This window comes from Coptis chinensis, chromosome 5 (assembly GCF_015680905.1).
Source record: "Coptis chinensis isolate HL-2020 chromosome 5, ASM1568090v1, whole genome shotgun sequence".
NCBI classification, from domain to species: Eukaryota; Viridiplantae; Streptophyta; class Magnoliopsida; order Ranunculales; family Ranunculaceae; genus Coptis; species Coptis chinensis.
Window position 1 is genome coordinate 17,946,145 of NC_141460.1, and position 23,103 is coordinate 17,969,247.

The following is a 23,103-nucleotide window of genomic DNA, read 5'->3' on the forward strand; positions in this document are numbered from 1 at the left end:
ACTCCACTGATCCAGTCGCTGTTCCATCTACTTCTGGGAGGAAACCTTCTCTGCCTCCCCCACCGTCCTACTACCGCAGACCCAACTTGGATGCCGTTAAAGCCACTTATGGCATACCTAATGACGTTATTCTGAACACGTGTCTGGTGTCACCCACTTTTCTCACTTGGTAACACTGCGCCCCGGTTATCTCGTCGCTACTGTAGGACATATAGCGGTTGGTTTGCGTTTTCCCTTAACTCTTCTTGACGTCGAGGTCTGTAACCATTTCAACATTCCACCATGCCAAGGCATAGGTAACTTCTGGCGTGTTATGTATGCCGCCAACTATTACAATGAGACCCACTCCCCCAAAATCCAACTTCGCGATATCCTTGCACAATTCTATATAAAGAAAAGCACTAAACTTGGGAGTGTGGGATACCAATCCTTCTGCACTCGTCCACAAAAGAAGTATTTTATTCTTCACATCACCACTTCTGACAAGGTGTGGCACCACCATCCGTTGTATGTGTCTGGGAGTTTTTTTATCTGCGGACCTCTCTTCGGAAGTTTCTCCGAGGCATCTCCATTTCCTTACAAGTGGTAAGTAAGCCATTTTGAGTCACAGTATTTCTGTCCCACTTGTTTCTAATTTGTAAAAAAAAAAAAAAAAAAAATCTTTTGTGATATAGGTTGGAGACCCGATTCGCGATCACAAATATACAACGTCGTTTCTTCAGAAATTTTCCAATCCCTTCATGAATTGGGGAGTGCACAGTGTGAAGTCCTCGGCATTGATCCGGAAAAAGCCAATCCTCTTTTACTTAACCCTTCTCTAAAAGACATTGGCAAATACCAAGGCCCCCTCTATCGCCTGCTGCCCCCCAAAGAAAGAAAGCCAAAACCTTCCCCACCTCAAAAAAGAAAACGTCCAGCTCACAAGTCCTTCAAGTATACCACCAAAATTTCTCATTCACGAGCTGTTGCCCATGACGTCGCCATTTTGCTAAAAAAACTACTCATCACGACCCCCTTCCTCCTTCGTACTCTCGTGTGGCTGAGTGGGAAGACGATTTTGCCCATACTTCCTCTCCCCCTTCTGCTACTGCTATGGATCTGAACAAATACAAGCTTTGGGACAGCGACTCTGATGTCAATGCGCCTGTTGAAGTTTCAGATAAGAGTCCTCCAATGAAAAAGGCCAAAACTACTTCTACTTCTCATCCCCCCACTAGTACCCGCATTGATCCTTCGCGGTCTGCTGCCCCCTCGCGCCGCCATAGACAGGATCCACTTCCAGCTGGTCCCTTAACATCAGGCCTAGTCGAAGTTTGGTATCCCAAATTCAAGGCCAGGGATCGCGATGTTACCACTCGTGACTCAGCTTTGGAAAATCCAGCTGTCGCAGCATCTTTGTTTTTCAGCTCTCATCTCCCTCGGGATCAATCTTATGGAGATTATGGCACTGTCGCTTCCCATAGGGCCTCCATCTACACTGGCTGGGAAAAGGTGCGTGTTATTAATGTTACTTTCTCATTATCCGTTTTACTACCTTTGATACCCAATATGTCTCTGCAGCTGAGTCTAGATATTGGCTATGTTCTGCGCGGCCTAACCAGCACTGTGGAGAATCTGGAGGCTGCGAAGCAGAAGATTCATGGCCCTGATGGCTGGAAAGCAAAGTATGCTAAGCTGGAGAAGGAAAGGGACGATTCACGGATCGTGGCACTCAAGGCCCACAAGGAGCTCCACGTGGCCGAGGACAAGCACCGCGACTACGTAGCGGGGGTCAATTCAAAACTGGAAAGCCTCAAAGAGACCGAGAAACTTGCCCCTCAAGCTGCTTTAAACAAGGCTTTGAAAGAAGCTGTGGAACGATTTCGAAGTCTAGTTGCGAAGAAGATTGCTCCTGTATTGCAACAACAACTTGATCAGCTTACTGCAGCTGGCCGTCTTCTTCCACCGCCGCCTCCAGTTGCAGATGCACCATCTTTGGTACCATCGACCGCGCATCCTGAGACTACTGAGACTACTACCGCTGATGTGACTACTTCCATTACTAGTGTTGACACCTCTCTAGTGGAATTGGACGAAGACAACAACACCATTGTTGGTGAGGAGGCAAATCTCCCTCAAGAAGAAGTGAATATTAAACCTCAGCAGTAACATATGCTGGCTTTCTTTCTTTGCATCTTTTCTTTCTGACTTGTAATTTTTTGTTGAACAACTATCTTTTGAATGTGTTTGGACAAATACTTCGTCGAACCACTACATTTGTGTAGTAGGTGCCAATCAAACTTGCATTATCTTCCATTTGCACTTTAATTTACCGCCTGTCATAATTTTAGATTTCACCATTCTTTCAATTCGTTATGCATTGAAGCCATTTAATCTATCAAAAACTTTAATTTGAATATCCTTTTCATAATCTTCAAAGGGGCTATCTTGATTTTCACCCAAGTTGTTTGCACCCATTTCCCCTGCAGACTTTAGTTAGCTGTGAAGCTAGCTAGGGTTGCCCCCAAGTTGCTTTGGATCTACCACTTGCGAAGGGATTAATCCCCTCGTTCTCTTTAGTTAGCTGTGAAGCTATTCAGGGTTGCCCCCAAGTTGATTCGGACGTTTAGTCCGCAAAGGGCTCCTCCCCCCCGCTGTCTTTGATAAGCTGTGAAGCCAGATGGGGGCAACTCAATTTGCCCCTAGTTTGATTCGGATGTTTAGTCCGTGAAGGGCTCCTCCCCTCCCGTTGTCTTTGATCAGCTATGAAGCCAAATGGGGGTAGCTCAATTTGCCCCCCAGTTTGATTCGAACGTTTAGTCCGCGAAGGGCTCTTCCCCCCGATGTCTTTGATCAGCTGTGAAGCCAGATGGGGGCATCTCAATTTGCCCCCAGTTTGATTCGAACGTTTATTCCGCGAAGGGCTCCTCCACCTTGCGTCTTTATTTCATTAACTTAGAATTAGAAACATAATACATTTTCTTATCATTCAATATACATAAAGGCTTTTCTTATCCCACTGGAAATTTAAACATTGCCTCTTTCATGGAATTTCTTCAACATTCTGATGTTCCATGGTTTCTCAATTGCTTCCCCTGCTGACGTCTTAATCTTGTATGTTCCTGAAGTTCCTTTCTCTGTGACGACATATGGTCCTTCCCTGTTTGGTCCCAGTTTGCCGTCATTCTCTTTCTTGGTGGCTGGGGTAACTCTTTGCAGTACCAAATCCCCAACCATGAATGTTCGTGGCTTTACTCGTCTATCATACTGTCTTTCTAACTTCCAATGGTACTCCTCCAATCGCATGCGAGCTATATCCCTTTTTTCCTCAATGACATTCAACTCAATGGCTAATATCTTCTCATTTAGCCCCATTTCCACAACTCTGATTCTTGTCGTTTGCTCTATCATTTCCACAGGTATAACTGCCTCTACCCCATATGCCATAGTGAATGGTGATTCGTTTGTGGAGGTTCGCGGTGTGGTACGATAAGCCCATAAAACATGATTCAATTCGTCGGCCCAAGCTCCTTTCCTGTCCTCCAACTTTCTCTTTAGATTGTCCATGATGATTTTGTTTGATGATTCTGCTTGCCCATTTCCCTCTGGATTGTTTGGTGCCGAGAACCCTTGTTTCACCTTGTAGGCTTGAAGGAATTTGCGCACCTTCCCCCCAGTAAATTGTGTTCCATTATCCGCGATGATAGTGTATGACAATCCGAATCTACATATGATGTTCTCCCAAAGGAACTTTTTCACATTCTCTTCTTTGACTTGTTGTAATGCCACTCCCTCCACCCACTTGGTAAAATAATCAGTAGCAGCCAGCATAAATCTTCTTTTGCTGCTGGCCATGGGCAAGGGCCCAACTATATCCAATGCACACATGGTGAATGGCCATGGACTAAACACATTATGCAGCGGCTCAGCTGGAGAATGTATGAGTTGTGCAAATCTCTGGCATTTTTCACATGTTGTGGCATACTCTGTCGCATCTCTCTTCATGTGGGGCCAAAAATACCCCTGAGATATCAATCTGTAGGTAGTTGTTCGCCCAGCGGAGTGACTTCCGCAATCACCCTCATGTACCTCGACTAGGACTTCTTGCACCTGCTGAGGCCCTATACACCTTAACAGTGGTCCGCTAAAACTTTTCCTGTACAGATCCCCATCTAATAGAACGTATCTTTGACTTACTTGCTCCATCCTTTGTCTCTCCTGTTTATTCTCTATCTCCACTCCCATCAGGAAAGTTTTTATAGGTGTCATCCAACCTGTTTCCTTCTCAACTGTAAGCCATACACCTTCCTCTTATGATGTACTCGGTTTGTTCAACACCCTCACTTCAATCGACCGACCTTCTATTCCTAAAAACACCACAGCCACATATGCTAAGGCATTAGCGTGTCTATTTTCACCGCGGCCTAAATGGGTGAACTAAATCTTTTTGAACTTGCTTACTTTTCTTTGTAGGGCCTCCAGATATTGCGCCATCCTTGGGCAGCGCGCCACAAACCCCCCATTCATCTCACAAATAACCAAGTTAGAGTCCGAGTACACTGATAATTCGCTTACTCCCAGATCTTGTGCCAAATCCAAACCTGCTATCACTGCTTCATATTCTTACTCATTATTAGAAGCTGTAAATCCCAGTTTCATTGACAACTCCAGCCTCATGTTCTCCGGAGTCACCAGAACAATGCCAATTCCACTCCCCATATCTATAGCAGATCCATCCGCGAATACCCTCCATCCATTCCGCAAATCCCAAGGATCCAAGGGATCACGTTTAAGTTCCCCTTCCTGTTCCATGACCATTTCCTCTCCCCAAGTTGGATCCTTGGCCGGGAACTCTGTCAGGAACTCTGCCATGGCTTGCGCCTTTTCTGCCGTTCTGATCTGATAATGGATTTCGTAACAACTAAGCATCACCGCCCATTTTAGCATTCTGCCTGACTTTTCTGCCTTCAACGCTTGCTTGAGGGGCAGATTTGTTATCACCACCACTGAATGAGATTCAACTTTAACGTAGAAAATATCAAAGCCAATGCATACTTCTCGATCCTACTATATCGCGTCTTCACATCTAGCATAGTTTTACTCTGAAAGTACACTGCTTTTCTACTTTTTCTACAATTCGCATGAGGACTGAATTTATCGCATACTCTGAAACCCCCAAATATAGATACAATTTCTCTCCTTGTTCCGGTCGCGACAGTAAAGGTGATTGTCCTATATAAACATTCAACTCCTGAAAGACTTCTTCACATTCAGCAGTCCATTGGAAATTTGGCGTTTTCCTCAACAAACGATACAGCGGTCTGCATTTGTCTGATGATTTAGAAATAAATTTGTTCAATGCCGCTACTCGTCCTACCAACCACTGCACCTCTTTCACATTCTGAGGGGACGACATCTCTACCAATGATCTAATCTGCTCAGGATTCGCCTCTATTCCGCGGTAAGTAACTATGTTACCCAAGAACTTTCCAGAAGTTACCCTGAAGGTGCATTTCTCGGGATTGAGTTTCAGGTTATGCCTCCGCAGTATGTGAAAAGTTTCTTGGAGTCCCCTCAAATGTTCTTCTTCTGACATGCTTTTTTCCACCATATCATCAATATATATCTCCATACCCTTCCTAATCTTGTCTTCAAACATTTTTTCCCCTAAACGCTGAAATGTAGCCCTCGCATTCTTTAAATCAAAAGGCATTCTTGTATAACAGCAAGTACATCCTTCCACCACGAAAGTTGTTTTTTCCTGATCTAGGCCGAACATTGCGACCTGATTATATCCCATGGACGCATCCATGAAAGAGAATACCTTGAAACCAGCAGTTCTGTCTACTAACTCATCCACTCGCGGCATAGGATAACAGTATTTTGGACACTCTTTATTCACATCGGTGAAGTCTACACACATTATGACCTTCCTGTTCTTTTTTGGAACCGCGACCACATTGGACAGCCATTCCGTGCATTCCACATCCCAGATTATCCCCGCACCTTTCAACCGTATAATCTTCTCACGAATCCCCTCCGCGTATTTGGGTCTTATGCTTCTCATCTTTTGTCTTACCAGCTTCGCGTCTTCCTTCATATGCAAGTGATGACAAGCAAACTCTGGGTCTATCCCTGTGATATCTTCAATTTCCCATGCAAATATATCCGAATTCTCTGTTAACAATTGTACTAGCTTGATTTTCCATTCCTCCGGCAAGTTTGACCCAACCGATGTAAACTTCTCTTCCTCTCCTACTCCCAGGTTCACAACCTCCAGCTCATCCAAAGTTTTCGGTCCCAGAGGAGGTTCGTACCTTTCAGTCGAATCTGCCTCCTGTAATTGCTATGATGCTCCTTGCTCGTGTGTCAACTTCTCCCTCCTGTTCTGCAGACCATATATTTTACCGTCACCTGATGTATGTTCTGCGCGGCCACTTGATCCCCCCTTATTTCATACATCCCCCCCTTCATGGGGAAGTGAATCATCTGGTAATATGTCGATGGAATAGCCTTCATTTCATGGATCCATCTTCTCCCTAGAATGGCATTATATTGGGACCCAGTATCCACCACCATAAACCTGGTGAATAATGTCGTCGGACCTGCTGTTATTGGTAGTGTTAACTCTCCCATGGGCTCTGTCATGCTACCATTAAAGCCATACAAATTAGTCTGAGGAGCCTTTAACTGATCTTTATCGATGTTCATCTCTTCCATGGCACCTTTAAATAACAGATCCACCGAACTTTCGTAGTCTATCAACACCCGCTTCACTAGATAATTACTTATTGCTATGGTAATCACCAAAGCATCCTTATGCGGAGAAACCACTGATTCCAAGTCTTTTGGGGTGAACATTATGTTCCCCTCACCCATCGCAGTTCCCACAACTAACCGTGGTGCGCTCGCCACCTCAATTACCTGCTGTAAGCTCACCGTCTTTCTTATCTTGTCTTGGTGTGCATTTTTTCCAAGTGTCTCTCCACTGTAAATGACATTTATAGTTCCTAAGATCCTGGTAGGAGCCTGCACTCTCTCAGCATGACGAACCTCCATGACAAATTCTCTGAGCATCCCCTTCTCAATCATTCTTTCCACCAGCCACTTCAAAGCATAACACTCATTTGTGGCATGGTTCCTAATCTTATGATAGGCACAAAATGGTTTCCCCTCTATCTCTCCAGGATTATTCCGCGGTCTTTCATAATGCTGCAACCCCTTGATCAATGGCAAGATTTCCTCTAATGGCCGGTTAAGAGGAGGCTGTTCTATCTCGCGGTATGGCTTCATTTCGCGAATATCTCTCCTACCCCGATCCCCAGTTCTTTCAGGTCCACGATTCTCCCCTCGGTAGGATCCCCCCTCTCTTTCTTCTCTCCTACCTTTATCTTTTCGATCATCCCTATCCACAGCCTGTACTGCCTTCCCGGATTTCTTTTGTTCCCTCGCATTTCTTTGCATTATGTCCTCGTACCAAATATATTTTTCTATCTTTGGGTATAGAGCATGCAAAGTGGTGATTTCTATTTTAGACACTGACTCGTGGACTCTAGTTCCCTGCCTCAAGCCGTGATAAAAAGCAATGACCGCTGTATGTTCATCCAAATTCTCCACTCTCAGGGTCTCTTCTTTGAATCTACATAGAAATTCCCTTAACGATTCCGCAGACCTCTGCTTAATGTTGAATAGGGCTGTGATATTCACAACCCTCCTTTTCTGGTGGATGTAATGATCCACAAAGGCGCGCTCCAGCTCTTCAAATTTACTGATGCTTTGTGAAGACAACCGGTAATACCAATCCGAGGCTCCCCCCTTAAGGCTGGCAGGGAACATCATGCAGCGCAGTCCATCATACTTACTTTCCTGCCATAACAGTATCTGCTGCCTAAAGTGATGTAGATGATCTGTTGGGTCGCCCTTCCCATCATACCTTTCAAATCTTGGTTGACTGAATCTCTTAGGCACCTCTGAATTCCATATCAAATCTGCTAGTGGATTCTTATTGAGGTTAGCAACTTCCTTTTGAGCGGCACTTTGGTTTACTTTCTCAGCCGCACGGTTCACTTCTCTATCCTTCTCAATCATCGCCTGTACTACCTCCAGCGTGATGCCCTTCTACTGGAACTTCACCCTTGTTATGGTACTCTTCATTTTCCCCTTCCACCTCACTGCCTCGATGATCCCCACGCTCCATTTCCTCCTGTGTGGTCTCCCTTTCCTTTCTCAACTCCACATTCTCGTTCCTCAACCTAACTATTTCTTCTTGAAGAAGTCTGGTGGCATCTGCCGCCACATTAGCTATCTCTTCCTCTCCGACCCCCTCCTTTTCTTCGCTCACAACCTCTTCCACTATCTCTCGAACAGTTTCTTTCCTAGGTTTTCCTACCCCCTTTTTTGTTACGGTGGCTATTTTATTTCGAGATACCCACAGACGGCGCCAAATGTATACTCAACTATTACAACCTATAAACTCACTTGTATTATCGCTCTCTCTCTCTCTCTCTTTTCTTTTTTCTCCCCTCATTTTTTTTTTACCTCTTCTCCTTTTTATGTTCTTTTTTCTTTCTAACTTCCCTCCTCTTCTGGTTCGTCGATCTCCTTCCATCCATTGTCTCCCCTCTCTCCACGTATCGCGGCAGTTATCTTGCAGTTATGATTCCGCTCTCTCTCTCCACGTCTTGCAGCAGTTCCAAAGCAGTTATGATACCGCGGATATAATCCCATGCAACCTGTTCCGCCGTACTATACCGCATCCGGTCCAATTGTCACCACTAACCTCCTAGGTCATGAATACGACCCACACATATATTGATGTCGTTCTAAGGCTGGTTCAATTTGCTACACTAGGCTAGTTATATTAATTTTTTACTAATGAATTGTTATTTTTCAGATTTATTGTGATACCTAGTGAAAAAAATTTCTTATTTAACAGAGCACGCGCATACTGCATGTACTAAGACGACCACTGATTGCTGAAGGATCTTTTCCTCCTCTAGCTGATACAACAACAAACCTTACTACCAAAAATAAAAAAGGGTGACACGAGGACTTGGTCGGGGTCCTCATATTCTTGCAGTGGGGCCTAGGACACTGCGATGTATCAGAAACTGATAAGATCAACTTATGAGGCTAATGTATCAGAAACTGATAATATCAACTTATGAGTCTACATCCCCGTCAGATGTTCACAAATTAAATCATCTATAATACAAAATAGCTCAGTTTTTAAGTAAAGTTATAAGGGCTTAAGTGGTGGTCCTGATTTTCTCGGGATCTGTGCTAATCCTTGAAGAGTCCTATTTACCTAATACTAAAAAGTTTGCTTGAAGAGTCTTATTTACCTAATACTCTAAAATAGACAAAAACCTCCAAAACCTATTTATCTAATACTAAAGTGTCTGCTTGAAGAGTCCTATTTACCTAATACTCTAAAATAGACAAAAACCTCAAAAAACCTTTAAATCCCCTTTTCTTCACGCAAATCGGTGTACTTATTTCACATATTAAATTATGGGAGGGGTTCTAGGGGCATATTTTATCTTAACATGTAAACAAACTCAAAATTGTTAGGGCATTTATAAGTTTTGGATTAGGCTAATTTTTTGTAGATATGATCTCATAACTATTCTAAACATTGTCACAAATAATAAAAAAAAAAAAAAAAAATCTAAACTTGTCAAATGTAGTTAACAATTTACAAAATTTGGCTAATTGTAGACCGTTTATTTTCACCATTTTTGATACTATATTTGGCAAGTTTAGAAATTTTTGATTTTTTTGATTATTTGTGACAATACATAGAATAGTTAGGAAATCATATCTACAAAAAATTAGCCTAATCCAAAACTTATAAATGCCCTAACGATTTTGAGTCTGTTTACGTGTTAAGATAAGATATGTCCCTAGAACCCCTCCCTTAAATTGTATAATTGTTTCATTGTTTAATACCCATATAGCTTCTCCTACCGTTTGAGAAACGTGTATAAATTGAATATGGATTACACAAGGAATGAACAGTTAAAGTTGTCTACGTACACTCCGCTTCTGGATGAACAAATTGTTCTCAAAACATATACTCGGCTAAGATGATTTTCTAAGCACTACAACAAATAGGCTTTTTAGCGACAAAACTTTTAGTGACAATAAAAAAACGTGGCTAATGATCATCTTTAACAACGTTTGTAACGTCGCAATTTCTCTAGTGTCGGACCCTTTGATGATAAACTTTTGGCTTCGCTTTTTATGTTGCTGAAAGCCTTGTTCAAAAATTTTGAAAATTTTAGAAAATCATAAAAAGTTATTTGGCGACGAAAGGACTATTGGAAAACATTTTACCAATGACGACGTATTTAAGCATCGGTGATGATAGAGTATCCGACGTTGAAAAAAAAGCGTAGCTAGAACTTACTCTTTTGGCGGCATTTTTCATCGTAGCCAATGGTTTGGCATAAATAGAAATTAAGAATCCATATATGGCGACGTTGAAAAAAAAGCGTAGCTAGAACTTACTCTTTTGGCGGCATTTTTCATTGTAGCCAATGGTTTGGCATAAATAGAAATTAAGAACCATAAATGGCGACGATGAATTTGTGATTTCAGCGAGTCAAAATTTTTGTTTCGAAAAATTTCAGGCTCAAATTTTTTGGTTATCTCGCGCCCATCCAATTATAAAGAAAAGGAAAAAAGAGAGAAAAAGAAAAAAAGAAAAAAACCTAGCTACTACTCAGTAGTCACGCGCTCTCTCTCCCACTGAACCACCATTCTTCTCGCCTCCACCACCAGTTATTAAATCACCTCAACCAATGTGAACAACCCTCCCCCATCGGATCGGAGAACCGTTTCAGTAGAAGGTACACTCTCCATTTAAATACACTTTATTTTTTTCTTCCCTTTATGTTGATCATTTTTTTTTTCTGTTTCTTTAGATTTTTATTTACATTGTGGTCTATAAATCAAGCAATTGGTTTTGACTTTACACTCAAACGTTTACCTAATCTGTTTAATTCTCTTGTAGAAAATTATGTATTTTATCACTCTAGTTCTTGAAAATCTTGCACTTTCGTTTGACAATAATGAGGATCACTCTAATGCTTAAAGGTATTCGCTTGGTGAATCTATTAGTTTCTTGTTTACTCTTCAGAAAAATTTTGTGTTATGTTGAAGGCATAATTTATGTAGCTTAAACGACAAATGCCTCCAGTGTTTTCTAAAGATGCAAGAGATTCAGAGCTACGAATTTATTAAGTTTTGGTAAATAGAGTGGTAAAATTAACTAATAACAACCAAATGTCGTATAATTTGCAACAGAAGCAATTGCTTTATGGTGAGATTAAGTGACACTCGGTTTATAATTTTTTCTAAAGACCTCTGTATAACACATTTTTTTTTTTGATTGGCAAGCCTGTTTTAAATGAGATCGGTAACTCTGTATAACACGATACAAATGCGTCGAGATTAAGTGAAAACCATGGCAACAATAAGACACTTAACACTTAAATTTAGATTTGAAACAGTCACCATTTGGAAAGAGTTCCAATCATAATTAAAAGGAAAATACCTTCCTTGCTCGAGCACTACACTCTCTTATCTTTATTCTGCATCAGGAGGTAACTCTTCAAGCCTAGACATAAGGGATGCTAACACATTGCTCTACCAATCACTTAGACTTTTGTGCAATTCTTGGTTGAATGTTATGAACCCATTAAATCTAAGCATAAATTAGGAGATGGGCTGTTCCTATAAGTCGGATAAGTTAAAGAAACAAAGGAAACAGTAGGAAGGGGCCAATAGTTGTAATGAACTTGGATCCACTTCTGAAGGATCTGTTCCTGCCTTGGAATAATCTGTACACCACCTCACACATTTCCTTTTTTGAGTTATTTACCTTACAAGTCTCTTATTTTTGTTTAAGTTTTATGCGGAACTTTTGAATCTTTGAGCGTACAGTTGCTCTTACATGATGTATTCGTGGTGATTTGCAAAATTATTCTTTTCATCTTTGTTTTCTTTTTAAAATTTTGACTATTTTGACTTCTTTTTGGTACTCCTTTTATTTTTGAATGGATGGATTCATGCCCTTAACATGTCTAAGAGTGGAGATGATCACTGGGCACTATATGCAAAATCAGTCCTTGACAGGACACGACTTGCTCTTGCAAGCTAGGCTGAGCACTATGATAAGTTCTCTAACGCTCTGCTGAGTATTTTGGATCATTGCTTGGTGTCGATCAATCGGATATGATGTATGTTCTATTTATATTCAGGTCTTGTATGTTCTCCTTTGTAGCTGGCTTGAATTCCTTAACTCAAAAGCGCTTCGTGCAGGTAAATATTTTCACTGAAGAAATTATTCGTCTTTGGATCGATTGGCATCCCCTGCCGTCACTTGTTAATCGGTTTGACCCTGTACTGAGGAAGACGGCTAATCTCGGAAGGTACTTTATATACTTATTCTCTACTTGATCTGTCACTGATAAATTAAGAACTGGTTTAGTATGCAGTCTCATGATAGGTCTACGGCTGTATTTGGTTTAGTGAACTAAGATTTCTGGTAAATGAGAGACGACAAGAGAAGGAGAGGGAAGAAGAGACAATTACCCACCTTCTCCAATCAATTTAAGGAAAATGAATATCCTTCTTAAAAATAGTGTTGCTTTCCTTGTGTTTAGAATGTGACTATTCGTTTGGTCTCTTTCTCTTTAATTCCATCCATGATATTGTTACCTATCTTTACAAAATTACCCTTCAGTTTCTAGTAATCTTTATTATTTGAATCAAACACAGCCATATCTCAGAGATTTAAATTTAATTTTTGAAAGAAATAAAAATTATGTTCTAATGCAACCTTTTTGGACTTAAACGGTTGGTAGGTCATCAGCCCATTTGAAGCAGAGTTGGATATGTTGTAGTTGTTGATGAACTACTCATTTGTTCGAGAATAAGTCTTATGAAAAACCAACTGTTTTAGTGGCAAGAAGTGTTAGGGGAGAGGAAGAAACTCCGATGATGGTGCGATTCTTGCGGTGCTAGCCGACATGCGGATGTTTTATCACATGTTTACGTGAGGGCAAGAAATAACAAGGTAACTTTTACGCTAATAATCATGTGGGTACCTGCTTACGGCTTTTAGTGGACAATTCATTTTTTATTAACTTTAGTTCTAATATTTCAGTTTCATTTATTCCCTTGGCAAGTCTGTTTTGCTACATGCTTTGACCCCAACATTCTACATGACCTTATGGAGAAAGAAAGGAAACTCAATTAAAAGTTTGAAACCTACTTCTGCAAATATTGTATACGGGTAATCTCATTATTCAAATCTACGAGCTCTAATATATTTACTCATATTGTGTGATTTCACAACTTTTCGTACTTACTTTTTATTTTGTCGGTTCCTATTAATTAATTTATGAGAGATATTTTTCTTCAGTTAACAAGATATTTTTCTTCATCTAAACTATGAGAATTCAATTCATGTTCTTTTATCTCAGCAAGGTCAAGGACAGTAACACAAGGTACCCTCTATTCTCTGACCCTAGCCCGATATTGACCCGACCTTAACCACTAGTGCCCCAACTGCAGTTGGGCATCATCAACTATTTTTACTCCAAAGGCCTCAGCTATGGGGTGAGAGCCTCCCCGATGTTGGACTTTACAGATTTGCTACGGTTTACACACCTAACATGCTGTTCACTACAAATACTACAATAAAATGAATAAACACTGCGGCCTAAACTTGTATTCCTGTGCTAATTTTCACATCGATGAATCGTTCTTGTCATTAACTTTTAGATTGGTGTATAAGTTTGCGAGTATTATGCTGTAAAGAGTGGACATGCAGTGAACATCTCAAATGAATTGGCAGTAGCAGGTATATGCCACTAGCTTACGGTGACATATATTATACGTACGCACCCACATTCATTTTTGGACAGTTCAATTAAACTTGGGATTCTTTAGTCATAATCACAACTTTAATTTATTTGCTTAAACGAACAGGATGAAGAACCTTGTGTTAGTATTGTTTATGATTTCAGTTGTTTGTATATTGCTTGCTCATGTTATTATGCTCTATAATGCAAAAGGTCTAATAGATAACATTTTCGTGTGCAGATAATCGTACATCAAAAGAGGAGTGTTGTGAAGAAATGGCGGTTTGGAATTGCAAGAGGCCTTAGATGAATCTATATGCTAGTTTATGTCACTTTGTTTTTGCTTTTTAGTAAAGACAATTTCATTTGCAAGCTACTTGGATGTTTAGAATTGTTTTTGTTAAGTTAATACCTTTATTATTAAGAAGAGTTTAGAAAAAAAAATATGCAACTCATTTGTTTATAACGGAGTGATTTGACCCAATTTTATTTATTGAAAATTTGTTGTTTATTACATATTATTAGATATTTGATTTTATGGTTTTTGTTTTTCGGTTTATTTGTTAAATGATAGTTTGGGGGGAGGGGACATGTGAAAAATAATTTGTGCAAATGGGGCACAATTAACAATGATATTAGTGATAGTAGCGCATGTAGTGTCGGAACATAAACACAACTAATAGACTTTTTTGGACTCTAGCGGCGATTAGAACGTTGCTTATGATACCAATTTTTTAAATTCGTTTTAGCTTTGTCGACGATGGAAACGTTGCTAAAAACACATAAAATTCAAATATTTTAAATCTTTAACGACAATAAAAACATCGTTTATATGAACAAAGTTTCAAATTACTATTATCTCTAGGGACACTAAAAATGTCACTAATACTACTTTTTAAAAAAAAAAAAAAATTGGACTTAAGTGATGATTAAAACGTCGCTAATAACGCAAAAAATTTCAAAAAATTTAAACTTTTATCAACGATAAAAATGTAGCTAGTAATCCTCATTACCAACGATTTTGAATATGTCGCAAAAACCCCATCTTTTGCTACGTTATTGCATTTAGAATGCGGAAAAGAATTAGCGACGAAATTAGGTAAATGACGACACTAGAAATCGTTGGTGAATATATGATATTTGGCGACGTTGAAAAATCATAAGCCCATATCATTGCCGACTATAGCATTAGCGACGCTGACACGACACTTCAAAAACCGTCGCAAAATACAATTGGCGACGTTTTGGCAATTTTCAGGGACAGTATTTTTTGTCGCCAATGACCCTGTTTCTTGTAGTGAAGGGATATTCAGTTAAGGGTATCATAATGACACTAACAAGTTTAATTTAAATGTCAAAGAAAAAAAATATGGTAATTCTACTGTAAAAGTTAAATTTACATGTATTCATTTAATTATGACTTGAGTGGCGTAGCCACGGGTTAAATTCTGATTTCCTCGGGATTTGTGCTAAAAAATACTTTGATAGTCCTATTTAGTATATACTACTAAAAACAGGTTAAACCAAAACAGTCCTTCCGGATTGAAACTCTACTAGATTCTAAGACAATTAAACTAACCACAATTACCAAGTCTACTAATGCCATCCACAATTTTCCTCAAACCCAGTTAACAGGCACACCCAACTAAGCTCCAAGACAATTAAACTACAAACAAAACCATATCTTAAATATCAAATAAATACATCCACAGTCGATCATATGGAAGTAAAACATTTATATAATTGGGAAGCGAGGAGCTAAATTAGTATTTGTGAGTGCAAGTTAAGTCTATGCTTTGGTCATTTAAATAAGTCAAAATTGAGTTTAGTTAGAAAAAATATCCCACAAATGTTTCAAAGGAAGTCTTTGAGGCAAGAGTGGCGTAGCCACGGGTTATAGCTAGTATATATACATCTAGAGACGTTTTCCAAACTTTTTTTTATGGGCCCAACTACACAACTTCATTTGCTTTAGTCCTTCTTAGAAGCACTGGGTAATTATCACAGGCCCAATTGACTGACGGGTCCCCAGGCCAGAATTATTAGAGGCCCAATGATAAAGAATTCATCACCAGTTTTAGCCCCAAAATAAGTAGTAGGACACTAGGAGCAAAGCATGGAGCAAAACGATGTTGAGAAAAAAAGAGGAAAATCATCTAAATGCCTTGTTTTCGATCGTCGCTACAGTTGGGTGTAAGTAACTCTCTCTATTCCATTCATTGTTAATTATTACTTTTGTTTTCGTACTTAATGATAAGATTGATATTGATGTAGGATTGATGAATGGAAAGACCCTTCTGAAGAAGCTTTATCTGATGCTAGAGGAATGTAATGTTCCTATCTTTTTTGGGTTTATCTTAATAAGTTCAATTTTCGTTACTCCAAAAATATCAATTTTTTCCCATAGGTTTTGTATTTTGCCACTTGCAAACTCATTCGTTAAAGCCGCTACTCAATCAGTAAGAATCAGCTCACATTTCGTTATTTGCCACGGAAGCAGTTCATTCTGTCTTTATTATTAACTTTCCTCATCCCGCTTTTAGATTAATCTTGCAGCTACATCCGCCATCAAAGTGTTTGAAAGGCCAAATGAATTTTCACCCTAGGCATTACAAGCAAGTTTAAATTATCGGTTTCAGGACTTACTGTCATCATTACAGAAGCAGAATTTCAACCTTTTCAATATTAAAGGGAAATCTACACTACTCTCTAGTACTGGACGTGCAGTAGATCTTTGATATATCAAAGAGCAGAATGCTAGTTGTGTATATTTGATATATGTTAGTGTGTGCATATCTCTATAGAATACTAGCACCCCAAGTATATTTCTACTTTTCGTTTTACTTTCTATTAGAAAAACTTGTGACTTATTATAGTTGTACCGTCCATTGAGTAACCTCGAGAATAAAGAACTCACAACACAGAGCGGTTACTAAATGCATGTACACAATTAGGACTTGGGTAGGGCAAAGAGTAGTTATCGTACTTCACTCAAACTTCAGATTACTTTAGGATTTAGGACTTGAAGATTCTAAGCCCTCTTAAAGTCTTAAATCCAATTAAACGGGATTATATATTATGGGGTATTTAGGTTTTGGTCTTATTTATAGTAGCGATATTAGGCTTTGATACATTTATAGTTGGAAATTAGACTTTAGTACAACTTTTGGTAGTCAAAGTCGTTGACTGTCTTGTATTTTGCTTAATACCTAGAATGCCCTTACACGTGCGTCTCACATGTTTGATTAATTTTAGGACCAAAGCTTAATATCGCTACTATAAATAGGACCAAAGCCTAAATACCCCTAATTTCAGACAGACAAAAGGGATTAATTCTGATAAGTACAACAAAGTTGAAACTCCTATAAATACTTTAGCTCCTCATCTATACGACTCAAAATCCAGAGTGACCAAAGCGGAATTAAATCTCCTCATCTATATGGGGTAGTTGAAGCTTTAGATTGTAGTGAGTATACTTCAAAAAGTTTGTTTAAGAGTGAGGTTCACCCTAAATTGTTTAAAGCTTGAGTGAGGGAGATGTGAAAAAGAAAGGTAGATTCTTGTATAGATTAGAATGGTTCTAAACTAATGAAAACATTGAAAGCATTGGTTGTTGTATTGAAATGACTTGAAAACATGGAAGTAAAGATTGATTAAAACTTGAAACAAGAACAAGTAAACAAGATTGAAGATTGAAAACAAGAACAAGTAAAAAACAAGTTTGATTGAAATAAGAACAAGTAAATAACAAATGATAAAAAAGAAATAAAACAACAAGAAATAAAAAACATGAATTGAAAAACTAGACAATAAATTAAACAAACCAAATTGTTTGGATCCTAAGACAATGGATGGTTTCTCTCTCCCTTGTTTTTAGCTTATATACCCCTACTTTTGCCTTTACAGATTTGCCCTTCTCTAGTACAAACTAGACATCTCACACTTCACTTTTGCTTTTGCTTTTTGTTTTCTTCTTGACCAAGGTAGGTTTAGGGAGAAAGTTATCATATTTTGAGATAAGGGCTTCCATCTCTGGTTTTCTGATTTGAGGGCTTTGACTTTTGACTTTGACCATTGACTTTGACTTTTTCAGCACTTTTCCATAGCAACTACTGGTCTTCATAATAAGTGTGATTAAGGCTCCTTTTGGTGCTAAAACGCAGCTTTTATGATAAGTGGTATGAAATACTCCTTAATTTGAAAAAGACAATAAAAGTTATGAGTTGTCTTTTCATTAAGCGTAAAAGGGACTGTAATGCAGCAATATACTGGTAATAAAACGCATATTTGGGAGCTGATCAGTAGTGTGGGTCCAAAATACTTTAGCTTTTTTAGATTTGGGGAGCAAATGCGGATATCACTGGTATCATTACCATTTTCTTTTTCCAGCAACTCCAACACCTTAAGGTTTCGAGGAGAACATATAATGGTATTAAAATCATGCTAGTTGCAAGAACGGATGATCAAATCTTCTAGCACGTGATAGCTCGAAAAGAGATTTCCAATTAACTTTTCACCATAAATAGCATTTGCGGTGAGCTTCAAAATTTTGAGACTGGGAAGAGAAACCGTGTTAGGTAAATGAAAGTCTACGTATTCGAAACGCAATTCCTTCAATGTATGACACTTAAAGACACAATCAGGAAGCTCTTCCCAGGGATAAGAAAGTTCCAACACGCGGACATTGTGCTTTATAGCAAAGTATATCCATGCATTGACATAAACATCATTAATCACGTCTTTATTAACATAATCATCCATTACAAGTTTGAAGCTTCTTATTTCAAACCTACCGTGAGTAATAAGAAAACAATCAACAAAGTTCTTGAAAACTTGCACACTTATGAACTCAAGTTGATTAAACTCCAACTGAGAAAGAGAAGAACAATTGCTGAGAAAGAATGTAGGTTCTAACAACATCTTGCATAGGGAAAAAAAGAGAATATGAGTTTCCTCGGGCAAAGAGCTAAGCCTGTCTATGGGTCCTTTAGTAGAAGAACATTTCTTTTTTACATTTCCTTTTACCTATCATTGTAAACTTTCTTCAAACACCTTGTGATCAACCCACACTTAAGGATTTACCACTTGTCATTGAGACTTTTCTTTAAACACCTTGTGCTCAAACTAATAGCTTTCTACGGCACATTCTTTTCTTATACTTCTCACTCGTTTAGTTTTAACTCAAAGACTCCACCAGCACATCTCAGTTCTCTCACTCTCAGAAAATTATAAGCTTTGTAATAGGTTGGGCCTAAAAACATGCCCAATGCAAAGTTTTTCATAAAGGCTTAAACCGAGGAGAATTTTTGTATAAAATTAGGGGTATTTAGGCTTTGGTGCTATTTATAGTAGTGATATTAGGCTTTGGTCCTAAAATTAATCAAACATGTGAGACGCACGTGTAAGGGTATTCTAGGTTTTAAGCAAAATACAAGACAGTCAACGAGTTTGACTACTAAAAGTTGGACTAAAGTCTAATTTCCAACTATAAATGCATCAAAGCCTAATATCACTACTATAATTAGGACCAAAACCTAAATACCCCATTCCCCTTTATAAAATCATGAAGCATAGGAGAAGCAAGAAGGTTATGTGCAAACTCAAGGTTCCTTTGAAAAGGTGGAGGGAGGGAATCGAGGTGGAGATAAATGATTAGATTTTATAAGGGATTAGCTTAGGTGGATGATGGTTGGGTGGTGCTCTAGAAAGTTCTTGAGAGGGCGGATCATCATAGGCTTTTAGAAACTCGTTGAATTCCTTATCTAGGTTGTTCGCATCCACATAATTATGGTAGTCATTTGCATCTTTGAGGAATTCATCTATCTCGTCCATTGTGAGATTGACTCCATCTCCCATAGGGTCGGAAGGCAGGGTGGAAAATGCTCCTCTATTTCAGTTATGTTCAAGGAGTAGAAACTGTGAGCTTTGTTTTCTTCCAGAAGATGTGCATTGACTAAGGTGGGGATGAAAGCATTGCCTGCACTAATATGAGATACAAAACTCTTAATGGACTTCACTTCTCCTTCTACAAGAAAACCTAGTTGTCCATGCTTGAGTCTAAACATGTTAACCACCACAGACAGATTTCCAAAGGAAAGAGTCATTGATCCATCCCGACAATTGATTTGGGCATTGGTGGTTGCCAGGAAAGGACGCCCTAAGATGATGGGAATAGAATCATGAGCAACTTCGATGTCAAGAATAACGAAGTCGGTTGGGTAGTAAAAATCCTGAACTTTAACGAGAATGTTTTCAACTACACCTTTGGGATACTTAATAGAACGATCGGCTAACTGCAAAGTCATTTTGGTCGGTTTAAGTTCATGGAGACCTAACTGTTTATATAAATAAAAAGGGAGTAAGTTAACACTCACCCCCAGGTCTAATAATGCAGTTGTTATGAAGTAATCTCCTAAGGTGCATTGTATAGTAGGATGACGAGGGCCCTTATACTTAATGATTATGTTATGTTCAGATAAAGAGAGATATTGTTTAGTTAAAAAGGCTTCTTTAGGTATGTTAGTTTTCCTCTTCGTGGTGCACAACTCGTTCAGAAACTTAGCGTGTCCAGGTAAACTTTTTATAGCATCTAGAAAAAATAGGTTTATAGTCAAATTTTTAAACACTTCCCTAATCTCATCAAAATTCTCGTCCTTTTTAGACATAACTAGTCTCTGGGGAAACAATAGTTTTTCTCTATACTTAGCATAAGGGTCAACAATATTATTAACATTGTCTTTATCTTTAGCATGAGGGTGAACATATTTATGAGCCATTATTTTATATTTTGGTAGATTCCATTTTGGTTGTGGTTTAACTGGTGCTTCTACAATTGTAGGGTCTTTAGTTTCTATGATAGTATTTGGTATGGTTTCATTTTCATCTTCCGTTTGTAGGCAATCTTCAAGCATAGTCACTTTGTTATCAACTACTCTCCCAGAACGAAGGGAAGTGACGGCCTGTAGATCCCCTTGGTTTATATTACCATTACACTGAATACTATTTACTTCGAAGGCAGTGTTTGTTAACTTAGAGTTAGGCATAGATTGACCTGGAAACATGCATGTTTGGTTATTATTTTGGTTAGGAGACATGTCAATAACCTTTTGGCACAAATACTACATCATTTGCATCGTTTGTTGTAGCATGTTAGTATTTTGATCATGCTGATTGATAAGCACCTAAAAGTGTAGTTTAAACTCCTTAATAGTACTCTATTTAGGCCAATTATATTTATAATAAATGAGAGTTAGTAATGTTTATGCGTTTTTGTGCATTTCAGGACTTGAAGTTGATTAGGTGACTAAAAGCACCACTTTTGCATGGAAAATGAGTCAAGATGGTTGCCGAGGAAGTTCTACATTTAAAGCCCAAGAATCATGGAGAAAAGCTTTTTTCAAGCCCAGTCAAAGCTGGGAAGTCAAAGTCAATCTGGGTAGAAAAGGGATAAAAAAGTCAATAGAACTTCAACAGGCTGTATCTTTGGACTTAGGCCTTGTAATTGGGCATACTTTATGTCAAAACGACTGGCTCAGAATAGGCTTTCCAATGGACCCAGTCTTCTCCCAATCAGAGCTATAAAAGTGGACGAAATGAGTACGAAAGTAATTTCTAGTAGCTGAGGCCTTTTTAGATTTGACCTAATGGACTTTGGACTCACTTTAGAGGCCCAAAGTTCCCTTTTTGACCCATGCACGAAAATGTAACCCTAACCCTCTCCTATATAAAGAGGGTTAAGGCTAAACTTAACACTCCTCTTCTAGCTTAGCCTCTTAATAATTAGTTTAGTTTAGTTTTAATTAGTTTTACTTTTATCAGGGTTAGCATTGTAGCCTTAATTAGAACCTATCAATAAAAAACTTAGTTCTTTAATATTCAATTCAATTCTCTTTACATTATGTCTTATTATTATTGGTTTTATGTAATGATTCTTATGAATCACGGCTAAACCTCCATTAGAGGAGGTTTATGAAACCATGTGAGGATGAGTAACTAGTAGTTTGTATTGTGTTGCATAAAAGAACGTCAAGGTCTTTGTTATGAGTAACTAGAGATAGAGCTCATAACGGAGAACTAGAGTATAGAGCCACCACCAAAGAGATTTGTGGTGGAGCTATACTCTCATGCTAGTGAAACCTCGATCTGAGAGGACTTGGTCTTCACTAGGGATTAATACAAGTGATTCGATACTAACTAATAGTCAATTGAATCGCGTGGGATTAAACCCTTTCTAATACCTTTATTCATCATCTAAATTCACCGTTTTTACTTCATATCTACTATTTTGACTCTCATTAATAAAGCATACTTCTAATCTAGACTCTCATCCACGTAGTGTACAACTAGAGATTGGCGTACACGACTACTCTCCTCTTTATCATATGATTTTGATGAGTTTTATCTACTATTTTTTCCTCATATATCTAATGTTCCTCCCTTCTTATTACTATTTTGATGATAAATAATAAAAAAGATTAAATTATTATCAATGGCATCTCTTGCCATCTAGTTAGTTTACATTACATGTATTTAGTTTAGAAAACATTATTTTCACTATTCACAAAACATACACTAAAACACTATTCGTAGTTTTTTTGAATTTTTCTGCTACTGTTTGAGAGCATACAAGTTCCTCAGCCAACTCCCTGCCCTCCCGTGACCTGACCCTAAAAATTTGAAATTGTAGTTTTCATACATGAGCGCGCATGCGCCCTAAAATTGCCTACACTGAGCGTGACCCGCCTTTGACATATCAAGCGCGGCCCATGCCCAAATTACCTTGTTGCTAAGTGCGCATGCACCCTAGGTTAAATACAGTAACTTAATTTTTTTTATATTATTTCCAAAATTATCTCAAGAGTACAATACAGTACTCGTATGCTAAATATTACAAAATTTCAAAAATTATTTTTCTTCATTCTAAACGGTGTCTAGAAAACTGACAGAATTTGGGGTTCTCTAATTAAGGAACGTGCACGCACGGATAACCTCCCTCAAATTCCTAAGTGACCTGGCCATTGATTTGATTCAAAAATACAAAAAAAATTAATTAATCGTAGTTAATTAGTAAACCCACCCACTACCAAGCTCGTTTCAAAGGCCTAACATCAAGACCCAACACGAAGCCCATAGTAAAAAGCCTTTTCCTAAAAATTTAAAAATTATTAAGGTTAATCTTTTTACAGGACTTCACAATCCACACCGTGTACCAGAACCAGTACTCGTATAATTGTTCAAGTAACGTAGACGT

General features: G+C 38.6%; 1 protein-coding gene and 1 long non-coding RNA gene across 2 annotated transcripts; one reads left to right on the forward strand and one right to left on the reverse strand.

Moving 5' to 3' along the window:
- Nucleotides 1-4,602: 4,602 nt before the first annotated feature.
- On the reverse strand, nucleotides 4,603-8,067 carry LOC147496959 (uncharacterized). The gene is made up of 3 exons (XM_086562710.1): nucleotides 6,440-8,067; nucleotides 5,092-6,296; nucleotides 4,603-4,985 (listed from the first exon to the last, which is right to left on the reverse strand). Exons 1-3 carry the CDS (start codon nucleotides 8,065-8,067, stop codon nucleotides 4,603-4,605), a joined length of 3,216 nt encoding a protein of 1,071 aa, XP_086418836.1.
- A 7,868-nt stretch (nucleotides 8,068-15,935) lies between these two features.
- LOC147496960 (uncharacterized) lies at nucleotides 15,936-16,745 on the forward strand. Its single transcript, XR_015196685.1, has 4 exons — nucleotides 15,936-16,046; nucleotides 16,128-16,181; nucleotides 16,261-16,312; nucleotides 16,397-16,745. It is a non-coding gene; the product is annotated as an uncharacterized LOC147496960 (long non-coding RNA).
- The last annotated feature ends 6,358 nt before the right edge of the window (nucleotides 16,746-23,103 follow it).